General features: G+C 43.6%; 1 protein-coding gene across 2 annotated transcripts in view; it reads right to left on the reverse strand.

Annotated features, from left to right (window-relative positions):
* Positions 1 to 498: 498 nt before the first annotated feature.
* The window catches only part of EHHADH (enoyl-CoA hydratase and 3-hydroxyacyl CoA dehydrogenase), a 67,027-nt gene continuing 50,937 nt past the window's right edge, over positions 499 to 16,588 (reverse strand). For both annotated transcript variants that reach the window (XM_073360290.1, XM_073360289.1), the window contains one exon: positions 499 to 3,925. In XM_073360290.1, the coding sequence (XP_073216391.1) occupies positions 2,655 to 3,925 (1,271 nt within the window). In that variant the 3' untranslated portion in view covers positions 499 to 2,654. The remainder of the gene's footprint in view (positions 3,926 to 16,588) is intronic.

The raw sequence follows: 16,588 nt of genomic DNA on the forward strand, positions 1-16,588 counted from the left end.
CTTACATTGACCTAATTTTGTAATACAGACCAATCCTAAGAAACTCCACAAACCTCAGCACCTTCCACTTCAGGTGCAGGACACTCATCTTCAGCCTGCCTTTTGCTAGTTCACAGGGCACACAAAATAAAATGTAATTAAATTTAAAAAATCCTTACAGTCTCTTCCATGTGAGGACAGGAAGAAAGAACCACACAGATGGCAGATGCTAGTTATATCTCTCAACGTATTGCTGGTAGTGTTCAGACCATGGTGATGGGTGTGGCACAGGAATCCAAATAAAATAAAATTGGAGCTGCGGAATGCTCAGGACTTTTGAAAATGTCCAAGGAGTCTATCTTTACATGTTTCAGAGTAGCAGCCGTGTTAGTCTGTATTCGCAAAAAGAAAAGGAGGACTTGTGGCACCTTAGAGACTAACCAAAAGTGAGCTGTAGCTCACGAAAGCTTATGCTCAAATAAATTGGTTAGTCTCTAAGGTGCCACAAGTCCTCCTTTTCTTTTTATCTTTACATGCTGATTTTGAAAATCTTGGCTGTAGTTTCTTGACCAGGACCAATGTTTAGGCTCTTCAGAAAAGGTTTGTACAGTCGTTCTATTGTGCTTGATTAGCCAGTACTAGAAGGTTGCACATTTGGTAGCTTGTGTAGGCTGGGTGCGTTGCACGCACCAGGCACTTATTGCGTCTTTCTATTCCCCCCACAAACTCCCTGTGTGCCAGTCCCTGCTATTTCAGGAACTCCCTGCAGCCTACTCCCTCATGCCAGTGGCTCTGTCACCCATTCCCACCTCCACCATGTGCTAGAGGTGCTGTGTTTCCTTTCCCCCTCAGGACTTTCCAGTCTCCCTCTCCTGCCAGGAGCTCTGTATGTCCCCTATTTCTCTCTCAATTATTATTTCTTTTCTTTCTTTGTAGGAGATAAGTCATTCAGGATGTCAATGTTTTAAAACTCTCTGCCTTCCCTCCCAATAGCTGACATGGGGTGCATTGTTATGCTGGAAGGTGTTGATGGCTACCATCAACTGGTTCTTTTACCTAGACAATCACAGGTGGCTGAAGCTATTTGGTCTGCTAACCTGATGCCACGGTCTCTGTGGGTCTCTACCACCAGGAAACTGACCTGCAAGACCTTGATATCTACTACCACTGGGCAAAAAAGTGACCAGTGTACATGTGGGAGAACAATGCAGCAAAACCTGATGATACAACGTAGGCTATGAGAGAAAATGAAAATCAGCTTTATTAAAAATTAATGAAACAAAGCAGAGTCTGTTTTCAGATACGGCTTTTCCTAAGAAGAGAATGTGTGTGTTCTGGAGCCTCCAGGATCACCTGCCAGTAACTGGGAGCTGTGCTCTTTGCACAAAAGCAAGAGGAGTCCTTACCCTGCAGGACCAAGTTCAGAAAAGCAAATATTTCTCTTCCTGTTCTTTTATCTGCTGGAGGCTTCTCTCCCTCCCTGTAGCATAACTCCTATCTGCACAGCTCTTGAGCCCATTTACTTTCCATGGTACCCTTTGTACACCTGAAACACTGAAGTGCCACACAAGGCTTTTCTCCTGTCACTTGTAGTGCACAAAGCCCTCCATGCCTTCTACGCTGAGCAGCTGCCAGCAGGCAGGCTAGAAAAGCAGGTGAGGAGTTCTGGGAAAACACACACACACACACACCCTCCCTCTTGGAGAGGAGGCACTTTTGTCTGGAGGAAGAGGTTGGAGGGCAGGGGCAATGCTAAGGAAGGAGGGGGAAAGGGTGTGATCTTTCAGCCACTACCTAATGAGCAGGTCATAGTCTTCTGTGATTGTGCTGTGTTTATGAGTGTTATTTTGGGGGCTGGAGGTAGGTGCTGAGTGCCATCCCTTGATACTAGCTCTGGATGCTCTCTTTACTGCATCACAATTTACTTCCAAAATGCACGGTTCCATTCTGCACCATTGTCCACTCCCTCCAGTCAATCCAAAACCCCACAAACCTGCACTCCGTGAAGAGACCATTATCTGGGGCAGTCTAATCTGTTCCCTTTGGGAGGGGAAGGTCCATCCTGTAAATGAATCCTTAGTAAACTGGATGGTTCGGGGGTGGCTCTCCCGTGGGGACTAGTTCCTATGGTTTGCCTTTGGTCACTAGAGGGTGCTGTGGCAGGAACAAGAGGAGATCTGTAGCTGCTGGCAGATACAGCTAGGTGAGGATACCAGTCTGCAGTGAATCTTCACTGGCTTTGTCTCCCCTGAGCCAGGACTCCCGGCCTACCCTCCCACTTTCAACTGCCTCATGAGCTGCCAGGTGTTGCTCCCTCCCTCACCAGAGGAATGGCAAGAGGCAGGCAGTTAAGAACAGCAGCTTTAGGATCCAGCGGTCGGGTGAGTGCAGCTTGTCAGGAAACAGCCAGCCAGAAGGGGTCTCCTACTGGCAGCTTGAGGGGTTGTGTGGTGAACTAACGAGGTGGGAGGGAGGGGTGTATTGTGAGTAGGGAAAGGGAAGCGACAGCAACTACCATTTGAGGGAGTAGTTACTCCGCTCAGCTAAGCCAGACATTAATCTTCAACCTGCTGTGCTTTGGATTTGATTGGAACAGACATCACTGATTATGGCAGTGAGAGATACCTGTCACCACTAGACAAGTGGCTGAATGCGTAGAGAAGGCTGCAGGGACATCACAGCTTACTGCTCTGGTGTCCTGCATGGGACATCCACTCCTTCAGGGGAGGGTTTCCCATGGACACTAGTTTCTTCAGAAAAGCACTGGGTTGCATTCTGGGAATGTCAGGATGGGCCTCAGAATATTTTTGCAATTTAGCCAGAATGCGAGGTAGCCCAATGGTGGAAGCGTGAAACATGGGGCCACCTCTGTGCTTTGGCCATCCGTAGCCATGAATGTAGATTACATCAATATCTTCTGGGGCAGAAGCTATTCCATCATCTAAGATCTGGAAGCCCTCATTGATGAGGGTATACAGACAACGCTCCAGGATTTCCTCCTCGTCTATGAAGCGTGCCTTAATATGATGGGCATCTCTATACCCAATCAGGAAATTGTGAAGCCATGGATCTGGATTAGCTATTCTAGCCCCAGGTTTCTCATATTGGTACCAGCCCATGCCAGCCTTCTGGCCATACCTTCCATTCTCACATAGAAGATCAGGCAGCGGGCTGTATCTCCTCCTGCCACGCAGGCGAGCAGGAGTTCCTGGAGCCAGTTCGGGTCCAGTCAGGCCCTGCCCTTTCCGAGATCTCCAGCCCACATCAAGCCCAGCAAGATCTGACATTCGGAAGGGCCCCATATTGAAACCAAATCCCTCTAGAGCTTGATCTACTTCTTCTGGTTTACATCCTTCTTCTAGCAGGAAAACTGCCTGTTCAGCATAAGGAGCCATCATTCTGTTCCCAACAAATCCAAAGCAATTCCCTACGACAACCCCTATTTTGCCTATAGTTTTAGCTAAACCCATGGCGGTGGCAATGGTGATGGGTGATGTGTGACGACCACGGATTATTTCTAACAGCTTCATTACATGGGCAGGTGAGAAGAAGTGAGTACCAATGACCTGGTGAGGGCGACTGGTGGCTGAAGCAATCTCATCAATATCCAAGGCGGAGGTGTTAGTGCACAAGAAGGACCCTGGCTTGCAGATTGCTGACAACTTATGGAAGATCTCCTTCTTCAGTGCCATGTCCTCGAACACAGCCTCAATAACTAGATCTACATCCTGTAACATACCAAAGTCCAGAGTGAACTGGAGAAGGGCGGGATCACAGGCATCCGGGCGTTGGCCACTCCACTGCATTTTTGAAGCCTCATGTTCTAGAAGGGATGTCACAGCTCTTCCTCCTACCTCCAGCTGCTTCTGATCCTGTTCTACAGCTACTACGGACATCCTGGCCTTCACCAGAGAAGTCACAATGCCTCGGCCCATTGTTCCCAGCCCTAGTGATAAAAGCAAGAGAGAAACAGAGACTGTAAGTACTAGGAATTGTTAAGTACACCTCTGCAAATGGGCTCCTTTGGTACTTCCAGCACGTAAAGCAGGTCTCTGTGCAAATTAAACAGGGGCATGTAGATGGGAAAAAAGTAAATGGAAAATTGGGAGAAAGCAACATTTTAATTTGGTCTTTGAGTGCACTTAGAGGGCTAACTGGAGCATCTGTCTGAAAAGTGAAGATGTAACGGCAAGCTAATGTCTGTTCAAGGATGTGGAGCCATGCTGGGGTAGTATGCAGAGCACATGTACCCCTGTGTAATTTAAGTCGGTTCTCCAATTCATATATTATCATATGGGAGGTAGCTGGAGTAGGGCAGTAGAAATCAGGAAACCTGGATTCTATTTGCAGCTCTGCTACTGACTTCCAATGTGACCCTTTGCAAGGCACTTTTGAGTACCTACGATCCCCAGCTATAAATTAGGGCTGTTGAACCTTTATCTATTTTTGGAACATGCATTCAGAAAACTGTCATACGTAAGCAAGAGGAAACAAATAAGAGTTTAACTCTAGTGAAGTACAGAACTTGATCTTCCAGACCCTGTACTTCGCGGAACTTCAAACTCTGGAAATGGAATTTGGCATTTGATTTAAAATTAGAGTATCAGCCAGGCAAATCATTAATTGTTACTGATACTGTTTCTAGAGTTTATGATGTAACCAATATAATTGAAGAGGAAGATGTGGTACAAGTAGAGGTATTTAAAAATTGTTTCCTGTATCAGAAAGAGTATGGGAAGAAATTGTACAAGCAACTAGACAGAATGAGAATTTACAAAAGATTATTACAGCTATTGAAAAAGGATATAATAAAGTGATATTGAAGCCATATAATCAACTTATTAAAGACTTTTCAGTAATTGAAGGAATTCTGTTTAAAGGCAATAGGGTAGTAATTCCTGTAGTGTTAACAGCAGAGATGTTGAAACACATACATGAGGAACATTTAGCCATAGAAAAATGTAAAGGTAGAGAAAGAGAGGTTCTGTACTGACCACAAATGAACCAAAACATAGAGGTTTACATAAAAGAAAGTGGCATACGTCACAAATCATAGAAATGCTCAGTCTAAACAGCCTATGACATTTATTCAAGAAAACAAGACTTTGGTATAAAGTAGGTTTCAATCTATTTGAATATAAAGGACATGCATATGTTATAGTTCTTGATTATTTTTTGTATTTTCCTGAAATATCTATATTAGAAAACACTTGTGCCAAACAATTCATTAATAAAATGAATGGGGGACTTAGGTACTCAAAAGTTTTTATATGGCATACTCCATGCAGTAATGATTGATAATGGACTTCAATTTCACAGTCAAGAGTTTAAGTTTTGCCATAGCATATGATTTCAAACATATTACATCAAGTCCAGGTTACCAACAATCTAGTGGGCTAATTGAAAATGCTGTTAAAACAGTACAAATATTATAACAAAAGTTAAATTTGGAGAATGAGAAGGATCCTCCAAAGGACAAGCTGAAGGAGCAACTGGACAGGTAGGAGGAGAACCAGGTGAAGACAGAGTCCTGAGAGCTAAGGAAGGACAACATTTCAAGAAGAGCATGGTCAGTTATGCTGAAGGAGTCTGACAGGTCAAGGAGAAGGATGGGGTACTGTTTCTGAGCTTTGGCTAGGAAGAAGTCATTACAGACTTTGGTGAGAGCAGTTTCAATGGAGTGCAAGGGGTGGAAGCCAGATTGGAGAGGTTCTAGGACACAACTCCAGGAGAGGAAGTCCAGACAGTGACTGTGAACAGCACATTCCATGAGCCTAGAAATGAAAAGGAGACAAGGGGAAATAGGAGGGAAAAAACAAACAGTGCCACAAACATGCTTTAGTCTCTCCTGTCTTAAAAATCCTACCCTAGATCCCACTTGCCTCTCCAACTACTGCCCCATTCCCCAACTCCTTCAGCTTGTCCTTTGGAGGATCCACCTCATCCCCACTCCAACTTTCTGGGGGGGTTCCATAGAGCTCTGTCTGGGGACCTCTCCTCTTCTCTCTCTGTACTTTATCTCATCCACAAACATAAATTCAACTGTGCAGATGATTGGCAGGTCTACCTCTCCACTCCTGTCCAAACTAAAATCTTGGCCTGTCTCTCTGACATCTCATTATGGATGTCTAGCCATTAGCTCAAACTCTACACAGCTAAAACAGAGTTCTTAGTCTCCCACCCAACCCTCTTTCTCAACCACTGTGGACAATACCACCATCCTGCCTGTCCCTCAGGCCTGTAATCTGGCTGTCATCTTCAACTCACGCTGTTCTCTATATCCTCACACTCAGGCTATATTTAAATCTTGCAGACTCTTTCTATATAACATTGTTCAGATACAACCTTTCCTATCCATCCTCACTGCTAAAACTCGGGTTCAGGCTCTTATCTTACACCTTGATAACTGCAACATCCTTTTCCCTGTTCTTGACAAATGCCATCTTGGCCCTACTCACATCCATTCAGAACACTGCTGGAAAGATCATTTCCCTAGCTCATTTATTTGACCATGTAGCCTCTCTTTTTGCATCCCTCCACTGGCTCCTCCTTCTTTAGCATATCAGACATACTCTACATGTCTTCATTTTCGAGGCTGTTTATGGCCTATCCCCACCCTACCATTCTCTTGTTTGCTATTGAAACGTTAATTCCTGCCTCCGACTGGTCCATGATGCCAGCCTCCCTTGCTCATTTGTCAAATTTTCAAACAAACACCTTTGTGCTTTTTCCCACACTGCCCCTCATGCTTGAGAGGAGCTCCCTGTAAACATCTACAAAACTAACTCAATATCCTCCTTCAAATACTCCCTTAAAACTATTCTTTGCTGCGATGCCTGCAAAAAACTTGACAATGGTTGGGCTGCTGGCCCATTGCCTATCACTCTCCTGCTGGTAATAGCTCACCTTACCTGATCACTCTTGTTACAGTCTGTATGGTAACACCCATTGTTTCATGTTCTCTGTGTATATAAAATCTCCCCACTGTATTTTCCACTGCATGCATCCAATGAAGGTGAGCTGTAGCTCACGAAAGCTTATGCTCAAATAAATTTGTTAGTCTCTAAGGTGCCACAAGTCGTCCTTTTCTGTTTGCGGATACAGACTAACACGGCTGCTGCTCTGAAACCTGTCATATTGTCTCATTGTACTCCCCTGTCTTTCTCCATGTGTTGTCTCTTATACTTAGATTGTAAGCTCCTTAGGGACTAGACAGTCTTGTTCTGAGTTTGTGCAGCACCTAGCACAATGACTAGGGCTCCTGCCTGCTACAGTAATATAAGTAAATAAAAAATAGAGAACCACATAAAAAGTAAAATGCCAGTGGAGTTCAAAAGTTTTTTCATGTGCCAAGCACTCCTATAAAAGAGGCACTCTGAATGTGAGCATTGTTAATATCCAGAATAAAGCCACAACTTTACAAGGTCTGCAGTAATTCTATCAAAATGATTTTTTAAAATCCAAAATCCAGCTGACCAGGTTTTCGAATGAAAATTTATCAGCCAAACAAAGAAACACAAACCAAGGGGATTAAGAAATTAATCTAAAGCTGCTTTATGAAGAATGGCTGAAATTATGTCATCAGTAAAACAAGCTCAAGTCTCCATAAAGCAGGTCAAACAAGGTGGAGTATTTTTTCCACAAGCAGCCTGTCATCACTGATGTAGCTCTGACCACGTGTTATACACACAAACACATGCTATGCAAAACATTTCCTATCTTGACAACAAGAACAAAGATTTTGAAAATGTGTTTTCAAAGACAGCTATTTTACTTCTGATGGGAAATATCACCAGAACTCTTATTTATGCCTGTCTTGGGTCCAATGATGGAAAAATAAGATCTGTTACATCATAATCAAAGTTAACATACCACTAAAATTTCATTTATGTAACCAACAAAGGTAAAGTAATTTAAAATGATTGTACATGTCCTTCTGTCCATTCCCATATATTGAATGCAGACAAAATACAGATGTTAACACTAAAAACATGCTGCCAGCCTGCTGCCCCTCCTCCCACCTCTGCCAGATCTTTCATCAGCAACTAGGGTTTTGATGGTGGATTCGGCACCAGGACCTCAGATCTTCCACTGGTGAGCCACGAAGACTATTTTTTGTCTTAGGCAGTCCGACATCCTTGGTGGTACTTCATTCTCTGGGACACAGACCTGAGCCCATGGACAAGACCTGAGCTTGCCAAGTTCAGTTTTGGCCCAGGATAGTTGGTTACCAAGTTACCACCTGACTCTTCAATGGCCTGTATGTAAGGAGGTTTTCAGTAGCATGGTGGTAAGAGCAGTGGAAGCACCTGGAGCCTTGTTACACTAGAACACCCAGCAGGGATAACACTTGTGGGTTTTTTTCTAAAATTGGGTGGTCGAGACAAGGGGAGACTTGAACATTCAGCAGGTTAAGAGGCATGTCTGCCGATGACCTCATTAGATCCTCTTTGCTTGTAAGGCTGGTGATCTTGAGGAAGAGTGTATATGTGATGGGGTGTACTCTCCACACTTGCCCTGAGAGGGTAAATTAGGCCAATTAACCTATAGGCAGCACCTGGAGGAAAGCCAGGGAGTGCTAGGGCCTAATTGGTTGATGAAGTCCAGCTGGGGGAGGAGCTGGGCTGGGTTTATAAAACCAGGAAGCTGGCAACAGACAGGGCTTCAGGGAAGTAGGCTGCAGTCACTCCTTGGGAGAAGGTAAGTGTGTTAGTGGCTAGAGAGTTATCCATAGTTACTCCCTAGGAGAATGGAATTGGAAGGTTGGTGAACCCAGAGAATGTGGACATGGCACACACCAGGTAGAGGACAGTGGACTGCCTGGGACAGTTTGTCCTGGAAAGACTTGGTTACATACACACACACAGGGAAGGGGAAACCACCTAATGACAGCCCTCCAGAGGAGGAGGCTGCAATTCCTGGAGCAAGAGGGGTCTGCAGGGTGAGAGGATGACAGCAGAGACACCATCAGAGGAGGGTGCAATGTCTGGCTGGAGCTAATCCCCAGAATGACCAGCAGGAAGTGCCACCAGCAGCGAATGCACCCCTCCCATGACAGTATAACAGAACAGAAAAATGGTAGAGAATCGTCAGGACTCTCTGTGATGTGGAGGGACCTGGGGGAAAGAAGAAAAAGTAACTTCTGCTCAGATGGTCCAAAATGACTGAATCCCACCTCAAACCATGCAGTCTCCAGCATCAGAAACCCAGGGATGTGACCAGGAAACACTCCACAGGTTGTATGGATTGGGGTGCTTCCTGAGAACTGTTGTGCTCAGGGATTCAGGGCTGTCTTCTCTCATTTCCTCTTAGCCATCTCAATAGTAATAAACCAAGCTCTTATCAGAACTGTCTTAGCATATTTCACACCCATTGCAATGCCAACAGCAGCAGGCTCCTGGCTTCCTCACAGATAGAACCACCACAACAGATCTTCTCCCTTTCAGTTCTTTGCCACACAGCTAAAAACTACTTTTCTACCCATTTCATTATACAATACATATGTACATTATAAATCCACTTGTTGGGCAGATTGAGCAAATCATGGTTTTCAGTTATTGATCAGTCATATAAGATACAACTAATATATAGTGACTCCATTTATTACAGAAATATGTACTAAATTCAAACTATATTAAATTGTAATCTGACTTTAAATGGACAATTACATTAAAAATGCTGTGTCAGGGAAATGCTATGTGGCATGTTCAGAATATACAAGTATTGTTCCAGCATTATGTTTAAAATCATGCAGAACAAATGCTGGCAGACTGATGTAAATTGAGGCTGCTCTATTTCAATGATTATTTGGGGTTAATATTTCTCATTGAAATTATTAATGTGACAGCAGGTGAACAGGAGGGGCAAACAGGGGACTTCTGTATGGAGTTCACAGGAAGGTGCATGAGAGGTTCTCTTTCTAGGTACAGTTCTATGCTCAAGAGTGTGATGGCCAGCAACAGATCAGTGATCGCAACCTGCAACGGATGGGGAATGTTTTTTTTCCTGCCTGAAGCCAGAAGGGACTTCCTATGTACAAAGTGCGAGTTGGTGATTGTGCTGGAAGGAAAGATTTGTGGTTTGGAATTACAAGGACTGACACTGCAGAGCATCAGAGAGGATGTAGAGTACTGGAACAACCAGATTCAGGAAGCATCGCCACCCCAGAGTCAAGGAAGAAATGAACTGGTGGCCAAAGAATGAGAGAATGTGGAAATCAGAGAGTTTGTAACCACCAGAGGCATGAGGTCAAGCTGGCATTCTACTCTGTTGGAGGCAGATGAGGATAGGCAGGCTGTAACTACCAGAGAGGACCGGGAAGAATTCCACACAGCTAGAAGTATCCAATCAGCTTCTCAGCACGGAAACTGCAGAAAATGTCTCTGAAGAGCCAGCTAGTTGAATGGAACAGGTGCATTGGACATTCCTGAGAATGGCTGCTCAGCCCAAGCAGCAAGACTATCAAGCGTACCTGTGAAGAGATCGCCAGCCATCCACAGAAGACAGATAATACCTAGATGAGGATGCTGTGCAAAGGAGAATGGAAAGAACATTCTGCAAAGGACAGGCAGATAGCAGGATGGTGTGCTGCCTTATTGGAGCCAAGACATAAGACATCACTCTAAGATTGGCTAGGCTTCTGAACTCAGCAGGCAACGATCCATTGGCCTTCGTGACACTGCTTCACAGGATACCTTGCAGATTATAGACAACTTCACAGAACTCAGCATGGGGCTGAAGGAGAATATTCTCTGATCTCTGAGATCCTTCCTGTCTCATGAGCAAAGCAAAGAAGTCAGACATTCCAGAGGTGAACTGCTGCCAGGGCAGTAGTGTAAGATAGAGAGTTTTGGTTTTGTGGAACATTGGTCTACCTTCTATGAGGAGAGAGAGCTGTATAGTCACCTCAGTTGAAGGGGAACCAATCTCCTCAGGGACAGGCTGGCTAGAGTAATCAGAAGGGCATTAAACTAACATAGAAGGTGAAAAGGGGCACTCATTTAGTACAAAATCAAGATATCAAAGCACCAAGGGACATGAAAAGAATAAATTGTTTAGTTGCCTATACACCAAAGCTAGGAACCCAAGTAATGAACAAGAAGAATTGGAATTGTTCATTTATTAGCATAAATTTGATGTAGACAGTATTATTGAACCAGGTGGGAAGATCTGCATGATTGGAATTTTAAAATCCGTGGTTACAAGTGGTTTAGGAAGGGTCTAGTGGGCAAAAGGGGAGAGGCAGAGTCACTCTGTCAAAAATGGCATTGCCTGTTTCCAAGTCTCTGACATCTAGGAAGTAAATTATCTTGAATGCTTGTTAGAATATGGATCTATAGATAAAGCACAAGAGGGGTGTCTGCTACAGACACCAAATCACACTTGGGAACAGTATAATCAAATAATAAGACCGATTGCCTACTGGGTCAGATCAATGGTCCATCTAGCCCAGTGACTTATCTTCCGACAGTGGCCAGTGCCAGATGCTTCAGAGGGAATGAACAGAACAGGGCAATTTATCAAGTGACAATCCTTGAGCACTAATCTATAATGTGCAGGGGGAAAAACTGGGTTGTAATGGGGGTCTTCAATCTAATTGACACATGCTGGAGGTTTCTTGATGCGAATACTAAAAATATCACTGGAATTTCTATAAATTACAGATGACAATTTTCTAACTCAAACAGTATTGCATCCACTCCAGGGGGATTCTATCTTAGACTTCTCCTTGACAGATCATGAGGAATTGATCACAGAACTAAAAATTAGTGGTTGCTTACATGCAAGTAATCAATATACTTGGTGGTTTAGAAAGGCCACTTTCACAAAGCTGGAAACAATTATGAGCCGAATCAGCTGGGAGAAAGAAGAGATATATATAAAATGGAAAAAGGAGAAATTGTTAGCAATGAATATAAACTAGAAGCTAGAAACTGTAGAAAATGGATAAGGGATGCAAAAAGACACTGTAACAGGGTGCACTCACCACTGTAGTTCCTCCTTGTGGGTGGCAATCAGCTCTCGTCTGGCCTACCACGCCCTTCCATTAGTCACTCAGTTGCTTGCCTGCCCCAGCTGGGCTTCATCATCAATTAGCCTTATCAATCAAGCCTAACTCTCCTGCTGGTGTTAAGGTTAACTGGCCCTTTCTGAGCCACCTTAACCCCTTCAGGGTTGGTGTAAGGTGCATACCCCATCACAATCAAAAAGAGAACTCCTACAGCTAAAAGAGTTAAGGACAATAAGAAGAGTATTTTTTAAAAAGTTTATCAGGAACAAAAGGAACACTAACAATGTTATTGAAGATGGAAATGGTAGAACTGTCAATAATAACAATACAGAAAAGGCAGAAGTGTTCAATAAATATTTCTGTTCTGTATTTGGGAAAAAGCCAGATGATGTATTCATATCATATGATGATGATGACTGTCTTTCCATCCCACTAATATTTCGGGAGGATGTTAAGCAGCAGCTACTAAAATCAGACATTTTTAAATCAGCAGGTCCAGAAAACTTACATGCAAGAATTTTAAGAGCGCTAGCCATGGAGCTCTTGGGACCATTAACATTAGTTTTAATAAGTCTTGGAACACCAGGGAACTTCTAAATGGATGGGAAGTAAGCTAATGTTATGCCAATCTTTAAAAAGGTAAAAGGGATGACCTGAGTAATTATAGGTCTGTCAGTATGACATCGAACCTGGGCAAAATTATGCAATGATATGATGATGATGATACAGAACTCAGTTAATAATGAATTAAAAAACAGTAACAGAATGAATGACAATGAACAGAGACTTATGGAAAACAGATCTCGTCAGACCACCTTGATATCATTATTTGATGCGATAACAAGTTTGTTGATAAAGGTAACAGTGTTCATGTTGTCACAGTTCAGGATGACTGCACCTGTATTCCTCCTTTGTGATGCCTTGAGGGCATCCACTTTTCGGCTCCCGACTCCTCAGCCATGATCTCTCTTGAGCAGAGACCTATGCTTCACTCCCTCCCTGACCAGGCATTTTCCAGGCTGTACGGTTCCCTCCCTGCATTGTAATATTCCCAGCAAGCCAGAGTGCCTAAACATGTCAATGTCTGTGCTTTGCTTTCTATCCGAAAGGTATGAAAAGTTGTAATTGCCAGTAGTTACAATTTACCACACAACTCTTTCTAAGCACACACATTTATTCCTAAAGCATTACAGTGAAAACAGAGGTCACCCCAACTCCAACCTTAAGCTCTGGTAGGTGTCAGTTCTTCCAATCCTTCCACAGAGGTTGTCCCCTCCCCTTTGAACAGAAGATTCTGTCCATTTGCTAGATCAGAAAGAAGGACCTGAGTCAGATTAAATTCAGGCTATTTATCCAAAATTCCTTTCTTTGCTGGTCTCTGGAGAATCCAGTTTGAACTAGTATATGCGAGCCTCTCCAGGTGGTGGTACTTCTCTGGAGATGTTGCAATCTGAATGAATTTGCCTAATGACCCCCATTTGTTCTTAGTTCCTGGAGGAGCTGTGGTTACTCTCCCTCATGGAATTACATATAATCCCTCCTCCACAAAGATACATAAACTGAATTCAGTAAGATCTCCCAAAGATATTGTAGGAAATTGCCATTTCTGTCACAGTTGTAATATATTTAGACTCCTGTAAGGCATTTGATTTGGTACCTTACACATTTAGATTAAGAAACTAGAATGATAGAAAATCAACATGGCACATTTCAAATGGATTAGACTGGCTAACTGGCAGGTCTCAAAGTGTAATTGTAAATGGGGAAAGATCATCGAGCAGGTGAGTTTCTAGTGAGGTCCTGCAGGTATCTGGTTTTGGCCCTATACTGTGTAACATTTTTATCAATGACCTGGAAGAAAACATAAAATCATCACTGAGAAAGTTTGAAGATGAAGCATAGATTTGGGGAGTGATAAATAATGAAGAGGATAAATCACTGATTCAAATTGATCGGGATTGCTTGGTAAACTGAGCGCAAGCAAACAGTATGTATTTCAATGCAGCCAAATGTGAGGACAAACATCTAGGACAGTGGTTCTCAAACTGTGGATTGGGACCCCAAAGTGGGTCATGATTCCATTTTAATGGGGTTGCCAGGGCTGCCATTAGACTTGCTGGGGCCCAGGGCTGAAGAAGCTGAAGCCCCAGCCCCACCACCTATGGCCAAACCCCAAGCCCAGGCCCGAAGCCTGGGCTTCAGGCCTGGGTGGCGGGACTCAGGCTACAGCTCCCCGCAATCTGGGTCTGAAGCCCTTGGGCTCCCCCCTCCTCCCCACGCCTGGTGCAGTGGGACTCAGGCTTTGGCTCCCAGCTTGGGGCAGTGAGACTTGGATGGGCTCAGGCTTCAGTCCTCCCTCCTGGGGTTGTGTAGTAATTTTTGTTGTCAGAAGGGGGTCGCGATGCAATGAAGTTTGAGAACCCCTGATCTAAGAATTAAGAATGTAGGCCATCCTTCAGGATGGAAGACTCTGTCTTGGGAAGCAGTGACTCCAAAAAAGATTTTGGGATCATGGTGGATAATCACCTGAGCATGAGCTCCCAGCGTGACACTGTGGCCAAAAGGCCTAATATGATCCTTGGATGCATAAACCAGAATCACGAGCAGGAGTACAGAGGTTATTTTACCTCTGAATTTGGCACTGGGGTGACTGCTGCTGGAATAGTGCATCCAGTGCTGGTGTCCACAATTTAAGAAGGATGTTGATAAATTAGAGAGGGGTCATGAGAATGATTAAAGGATTAGAAAACATGGCTTATAGTGAGACTCAAGGAGCCCAATCTGTTTAATTTAACAAAGACAAAGTTAAGCAGTGACCTGATCACAGTCTGTAAGTACCTACATGAGGAACAGAAATTTGATAATGGGCTCTTCAATCTTGCAGAAAAAGATCTAACATGATCCAGTGATAGCAACTTGAAGCTCAACAAGTTCTGACTAGAACTAAGGTGCAATTTTTTAAGTGAGGATAATTAGCCATTGAACAGTTTACCAAGGGCTGTAGCAGATTCTCTATCACTGGAACTTTTAAATAGAAATTGGATGATTTTCTAGTAGATATGCTCTAGGTCAACCACAGCAGTTAGACTTGAAGCAGGAGTCACAGTTCAGGGCAACTGCACCAATATTTCCCCTCAGGATTCCAGCACAGGCACCCAATCTCAGGCTTCCAGCTCCTCAGCTGCCTTTTCTGGGTGGAGACAGGTGTCCCACTCCTTTCTGACTGGGGTATTCCCAGGATGTACAGTTGCCAGCCTTCACTGTATTATCCCCAGCACAGTCTGCCCAAACAGACCTGCTTGGTTTCTCTTCAGAGACAGTTAATAGGTGTAGTTGCTACAGTTGTAAGATACCACATGCCACTTCCCATGCAAGCCTGCTATATTCGTAAGGTAACAAGCCTTACAGAGAAAATATATTAAAAAACAATAAAAAAATACATGCATGCTAAAAAGCTTATCAGAGTTAACCTCACTCCTAAAATGCGCTCTGGCAAGAGCAGTCCTTCAATACCCAACCCAAGGGGGATTCCTTGTGGTTACAAGTTAATCACAGCTTCAGCTCAGAACAAGCATCCAGCCCTTCCAACCCTACCCTAAGGATGGGGGCTCTGCATGGTCCTGAAATCCTGTCCATTTGCTGGATCAGGGAGAAGGCCCTGAGCCACTTAAAAACCAGACTATGTATCCAACCCTTTCTTTCTCAATTGGTCTCTGGAGAAACCAGTTTGAACTAGTAGATGTATATCTCTACAGAGGGTAGCTTCAAATGGTTGCTAATGGACGAAGTACATTAGCATCCCCCTTCCCTACTGGAGAAGGTACATACAATGCCACAATAACACATACACTATTATATTTTTGATACAATGTACCCCAAAGGTGTTAACCTTCATTCAATAAGGTTTAATTTAACTCAGTAAATTTATCTTAATTCCTGAAGGTTTGTTCAGGATATTTCAGGATACTGTCAGTCTGTCACAGCAGGAATAAACTCAGAGAAGTCCAATGGCCTGTGCTATGCAGGACGTCAGACTCCATAGATCACAGTGACCCCTTCTGGCCTTAAAAATCTATGAACCCATGAATTTCCATGAAGGAGTGTAGTTTTTCAAATGACTCATTTATCTAAGTGGGATTTATCCCCCAAACAGCAGAGAATCTCAAGTCTAAGCTCTGCTTCCTGTCACCTATTCCTTCTTACAAAAATGCAAAATGGAGCCCTCCCATGTGTGATAGGACAGATAATATTTACATGAATTCAATCATTTTGCTCAGCAATGAATCACAAGACAGACCCAATAGTGCTCCATGCTGCTTGCATAAATGCCATCTCACCAGGGAAGGACCTCGTGACAATTTAATACTAGCCTGTTGGGAGATTAATGTTTGCCAGATTTAAGTACAGTACTTAAAGTCCAAAGATTCATAAATGACCATTCAATATATGACATTAATTAACTCGGCAAAACAAACGAGAAAAAGGGACAGTTCAAGAAACACCATCTGTGGCTTCTTCTGGCAGAGATGAGCTTGAAGAGGGCTCAGAGTTCATTGCAGGAAATGAAGATCCTGTATATGATAACCAGACAGTGAAAAG

This window comes from Lepidochelys kempii, chromosome 9 (assembly GCF_965140265.1).
Source record: "Lepidochelys kempii isolate rLepKem1 chromosome 9, rLepKem1.hap2, whole genome shotgun sequence".
Taxonomy (NCBI): domain Eukaryota; kingdom Metazoa; phylum Chordata; order Testudines; family Cheloniidae; genus Lepidochelys; species Lepidochelys kempii.